At 44.9% G+C, this 6,000-nt stretch overlaps 1 protein-coding gene across 2 annotated transcripts in view; it reads right to left on the reverse strand.

The window, feature by feature from the left end:
- The window catches only part of ATP6AP1 (ATPase H+ transporting accessory protein 1), a 48,645-nt gene extending 43,055 nt beyond the window's left edge, over positions 1-5,590 (reverse strand). Inside the window, exons 1-2 of one of the 2 annotated variants that reach the window (XM_015853014.2) lie at positions 5,381-5,590; positions 62-188 (exon numbers count right to left, since the gene is read on the reverse strand). In XM_015853014.2, coding sequence (XP_015708500.1) covers positions 62-188; positions 5,381-5,487 — 234 coding nt within the window. In that variant the 5' untranslated portion in view covers positions 5,488-5,590. Of the gene's footprint in view, positions 1-61; positions 189-358; positions 481-5,380 lie in introns of those variants that run through there. The other variant, XM_015853022.2, reaches the window with a different exon arrangement.
- Positions 5,591-6,000: the final 410 nt, after the last annotated feature.

Below are 6,000 nucleotides of genomic sequence, written 5' to 3' on the forward strand. Positions count from 1 at the left end.
CTCATGCAGATACAGACTTAAACTTGGCACTGCTAAAGGAAATGGAATTAATGTTACATACCCTCTCTTGAAAGAACAAAACAAGGTTGCTGGGATTTGGAGTAAAAACAGGTTGCAGAAGTACAGCCAGCTCCTGCGCTGAGACAATGTGTCCTTCATGCAAAGCAGGGTCTGGATTCCACTGGGGCCTGCGAAGAAAATATTTTTTTAAACATTGAATTTGCTGCCAGGGATGACACAGCTCCTTTCTTCAAACGCTCAGAACCAGTTTGTGATATCATCACCTTTGGATGAAGATCGTGTTTACTGTTCAGTTTACTTTTATCCCACTTAAGAGGAAAAGAATTTGCCCACTTACATCCTTATCCTGTGAACTGGATTACAGCAGGAATAAAATTTGTCCAGACAGGATACAAAACTCAGACCGGGAAGCTTTAGCTCTCCTCTTCCACAAGCACATATCATTTGCTATGGCCTGAAAATCTGGTACTTTGGTCCCTCTGAAAGGAGCTATTTGCAAAGAACAGAATATAGCATCAGCTACTACAGAAAGGGAATCCAAAGCCTCCAACTGCATCCACAGCAGAGATAAGAAAGATGTAATTGTACAGCAGTGGATATCCAACTCCCTTCAGATTTGGGCAAGTACTAGAACCCATGCTATTTCTGGTGGACTTTTCCAAGACCAGGTGCTGCAGATGTTCAAACTGGATCCTACCATGCCTCTTGCCTATCTGTTTTTCAGCTCTAGATGTAAACACTGCTGTGCAAGAACGAAATTTCTTCCTATTAGGCAGAAATTATCATTCAGCGTTTCCTTAGTTTTCCTCAGCTCCTTCATTTCTGTGTTCATTTGTGCTCAGCAATCCACATTAATTTGTATTTCTGAAGACCATGAGCTTAGAAATTGCAATAGACGTGATAACTTTTCGAGAAGGCTGACCTCAGGATGTCACAGATTTTCATACAAACTTTAAGAATAAAGAATTTGAAGAAAAAACTCTCAAAGATCCTAAATTCAGCAGCTGAGTAACATTTTAGAGGGACATTAAGGAGTGCAGGGCTACACGAAAATACTAGTAATACTGAAGGAAAAGAAGATAGATTCAATTGGGAAATGTTAAAGAACTGTTTGTATGAAGGGAAGCGATAGTGAATACCTTGTTATGTTTATTTTTGCAAATCAGGTAACTGATAACATCTTTTACCTGTCTAGCATTAAAAAAAACTTGAAGATTTTGAGAACCCTCTGGATTTGCAATTAAGTAAAAAAAAAAAAAATAACAAGGCTTTTGTCTTAAAACCCTCCGAAATTTAATGATTCTCTTTTGAACCGTTCTTTTCTTCTAAGGCTTCCTTGTTCCTTGGAGCAGCCCTTGCAAGCTATCTAACCTGCAAAAGCACCTTTTGTGAGATCTTTTAGCTTTCAGACATAAACTTCAATAGCTCCAGCGGCATCATTAGAAAAATAAATCTCGCTCAGCTGGTTAATAATTCTACCACAGTACAGTGTTTGCCTAATCCTCCTATTTCCCATTTGATACACGTATTTTGTTTCCCTTCACTAGCCTGCCAGGTGCTGCACAGTGTGCCTCACCTAATGAGCCGGTACCATGGTGCAACAGAACTCTCACCACAGGTCAGATGGGAAATGTCAGATGTGTTTTGCTGGCTGCTTACCATTAAGTGCAGAATGAAATGGAGATATGTGCCCATGTGGTGGATACGCTGAGGGTGTGCATTACTGCCTGCAATGAACCCAACTATTCCTTTGAACTCTTCACCTCCAGCAGTGTCTGAGTGAGAGATGGCAGAGGATGAGGTAGGCAGTAGGCCAGCACATGTATTGATTGCTGCTATTTATTGATGGCTCACGCAAAATGTGACATTCAGAGCAGCACAGCCATCTGCAGGCCCAGCAGGCCCTGCATCCTGCAGCACAGCCGTGTTTCAGCCATGGGGACCTCTGCTAGTGCTTGTGCTCTCCTTGGGCTAGAAATGCAGAAGCTCAATGCTCAGCTTCACTCTGTAGCCAGACAGTGTGGTAAAGAAAAGAGTTCTCTGCTTCCTTCTTGCTCTTAACTGCTTGGGCAAGAAGCCTAAGCATGCAGTCTACTACAGCATTGATGTGTCTTCCTCATAGGCAGAAGGGGTTGCAAAGATTTCAACAATTCTTCTATCTGGACCTCTGAGAGGACAGATGGTAAACAAGCAGGGCTTCCTCACTTGGGCCTGTTGTCAACAATACATACTTACTCTTCAGCTGCAATCTGAACTCCCACCTACAAGTTATTCTTGTACGTGGTCTCTTTTAGTCACTATTACCACATTAGATTACCACATAAGAAATACCGTTTTCCCCTGCACAGAAGAAGCCAGTAAGTTTATTAATAAAACATTGGCAATGATATTCCGCACAAAAAGCTCGTGTCACCACTCCTAGCAGCACCAGTACATTGACAACTGGTGACTACAAGAAAGAACAACTCAAGGGGCTCCTCAAGCAAACACATAGGCTCAGAGCATCGGCACAGAAGTCCAGAAAACTTACAGCTAAAATAATACACTGTTTTCACCATCTCCTTTCTAAGCTACACCTCCTCCCAGCAAGATTTTTCAGTAAATTCCTTGCAGCTTGAGGAAACATGGCAGATGTCCCATTTGGCACTTACACTTTCTCAAAATCACTTGTAATCTGGATATACCAGCAAAAAAGATTCACAGAGCTGCACAAACGAAGGTAGTAATAAATTCTCAGTGGCTACAAGCAAAAAACAGAGGCACACGGAGGGCAATCACAGAAACTACTTTTAATGAGTTTATTTCCTCAGGCTCTCTCTATCTGTGGAGAGAAAGAAATTCTTTTGAATACTGTTTCAAAATGGCTAAATCATGTTTCCGTTCTGAATCACATGTAAGAGGAACCTCTCCCCCATCCCTCCTGCTCTGGGAAGCAGCAACATTAACGGCTTCAGCTTAAAGTCTGATTTAAGATAAGGCTAATTTTCCCAGGGCAAAGTTATTTTGGAAAATGCCCACTGATAATTTGGTATCTCTTTGTGAAAAGCAGGACACCATGACCTACTGTCTTATTCCCTTCATCTTTCCGAATGCAATGGGGGAAGATTGCTGTTTGGTACAAAAAAATATATATAATAAACCTCTGCATCTCTTGTCTAATATTAACCTTGAATAGCACGATCACAGTACAGTAACATGAGAGATTTGAAGACGACGTATTCTCCTACTGCAGCTCTTCAAACACTGTATTATCCCTTAAGGATTCAGTATGGTGTCCTGACAGATAACCCAGGTGATGGAACAGATGGGTGCATCTCAACTCCTGTCTGGCAATGGATGAAATTGAAGTTTTAAATCGGAGGGATTTTTTCACAAAGTTAATAGAAACCCACCAATAATTACTGCACTTCTTCAGTCACCCCCTCCAGAAACTCTCACCAGCAGCTCCCACATTGCAGAGGGCTGCAGAACACCCACCGTAAACCTCACATTGCCACAAAACACCAAGATGCAAACAAAAGTTTCTGTCACTGTTCCTTTATTTTATAAATTAACATAAATCTCCTTTCCTGCAACTTCAAAGGATTTCACAAGAAACATCTTTTCCCTCACAAAAACTTCCCCTTTCAAAAACACAGAGGAGAAGGAGGAACACTTCTATTCTTCTATTGATGGAAACACCAAACTGGTTTAAACAGTCCACCATCCTGATTTTCTTGCTCTATATTTGTACAGACCTGAACAATCTGCAGTAGAGCGAGTTGCTAATTGCATCTAGGCTTGTTTTATGACCTCCCAGGGATACTGCTTATATTGACAACATGTGTATTATATATATAAACTAGGCCAAAGGCAGCACTGTTTTTTTCTCAGACTCTCAAGATCACTTTTATCCTAAGAACAACTCTCTCCAACACCTACTTTGCTTTTACGTATAGAGGTAGCTCGCATTACTGAGTTATATGAAGGTGAACAGATTAAGTATTTTGAATACAAAAGACCTTAATGTTGGAATATCTGTTTATGGGTCAGTTACCTAATGAAACTCATTGAAATGGGAACATTTTCAGCTTCTTGTATGCTGTGGCTGCCTGGGGCCAGAGGAAATGCTTAACGACACCCTGGAAACTTTCAAGAAATGGGCAGATATTTATCAAAGATGGTATGCATTACTGCTGAGAAAAGAATACGATGTCAAGGATACACAAAAAACAAACCCAACAAGCATCTCCTACATCTTCAAATGCATCTTCAAATGCAATTTATCAGCATCTCTCAGCATGGAAAAACAAGAGTATCATACTTGTTTGTATTGCACTATACATGGAGAATTCCCTGAAGAACTTCAACAGCGTAACTGCTAATGGTCATAAGACCTCTCCTTTCGCTATCTTCAAACAACTGCATTAAGAACAAACAAACAAACAGCAAAACCACGACAACACACAAGGATTTAGCTCTGAGACCTTAATTTCAGTAATCTTGCCCAAAGACATGAGATGCAGGATGTGATAAATGACAGCAGCGTTCAGCCCATCTGCCTGGTGGCGCTTAGATAGATCACTGCGCTTAAACATCTTCATCAGCTCAAAGCCTCTTGAAAGGCAGAGTGAGCACGGCCCGAGCAGCTGAAAGGGCGCTTATCACCAACTGGCAGATTCCCTTCTTGCTTTACAGAAGGGTAAAGAGGAAGGTACATAGGGTTGAACCCCTGGCTGGGGTGTGCCAAATTCTGACTGTGCATATTAGAGAAATGAGTAAGAACCCAGCTGTGAGCAGGCCTGCTGCTGAACCGGGTATAGCACGCATTGTGCAGAGGGCAGGAGCTCTCCACTGGAGGGTTTGCAAATAAGATAACGCTGAGTTATTCCTAACAAGTGAAAACTACGCACAAAGAAGTACTTCCTATTAAAATTAGGAACTGCATTTAAAGTTAAGAAAGAAAAAAAAAATAAGGAAAAGAAAGAAGAAGAAGGAAGGAAAGGAGAACAACACAGGATAAAAGCAGGGTGGAGGAGCCGGAGGAGTGAGCCCGGCCCGCAGCTCCTGGCCAGCTCCTCCGCCAGGCTGCCCCTCGCTACGCCTTTAAACCAGCAGAGCTGCAGCTGGGGTGCCTTGTAGTGAATAAAGCCCGGCCACTTCGGATCTGAGTAACGTGGGTCTTACCGCCCGGTTCAGAACACCGACATCACAACTATAAACGGGCAAACCCTCCCGTTAGGTAGCGTGCCCGGAGGCAAATTGATTCCCTGGGTCAGTTGGCAGCCAGCGGTTCTCTCCCACAGGCGGTCACGCAGCAGCACTTTCCCCACGGCCTCACGCACGCAGAGCGGCACGCTCCCTCCGCTCGCTCTCCTACCTGCCCGTGGACCACAGCAGCGCGGGGACGTGCTCCGCGGGCAGGCCGGGCAGCAGCAGCGCGGCCAGCAGCAGCAGCAGCAGCGCGGCGGGCCCCAGCCCAGCCATGCTGCCGCGCCCGGCGGAACTGGCCGGCCCGGGGGAGGCAGGGCGAGCGGCGGCACCGGCACGCGGCACTTCCTGCTCCGAGCCGGCTCGGGGCCGCCCGTCACGCGGAGGGCGGCTGATGCGGGCGGGCTGCCCCGGCCAGACCGGGCTGGGCCGCGCTGTGTGCCTCGGTGTCTGTGCTGCTCTGGCACCTTACAGCTTCACCTCGTGAAGGCCAGATCCCCGCCGCCGTGTTTGCTATAGCTCCTTGATAACAGCTGTGCTGAACTTCGGAGTAGAGTTCGTAGGAAAGTTTTCTGTGCTGCAGCAAATGTGTTCCGCAGCGCTTCTCGCCCTGCTGTGTGTTTGTTAGTGTCCCTCAGCTCCTTCATATGTGACACATTCGGGTGTTGACAGGTTTGAAATCTGCAGCACATCTCAGCTGCGGTTCCAGCAAAGGAAGAGAAAGTGAGAAAATGGGATCGTAAGAATGGTTTGGGTTGGAAAGGACCTGTAAGGTCATCCAGTTCCAAC

This window comes from Coturnix japonica, chromosome 1 (genome assembly GCF_001577835.2).
Source record: "Coturnix japonica isolate 7356 chromosome 1, Coturnix japonica 2.1, whole genome shotgun sequence".
NCBI lineage: Eukaryota > Metazoa > Chordata > Aves > Galliformes > Phasianidae > Coturnix > Coturnix japonica.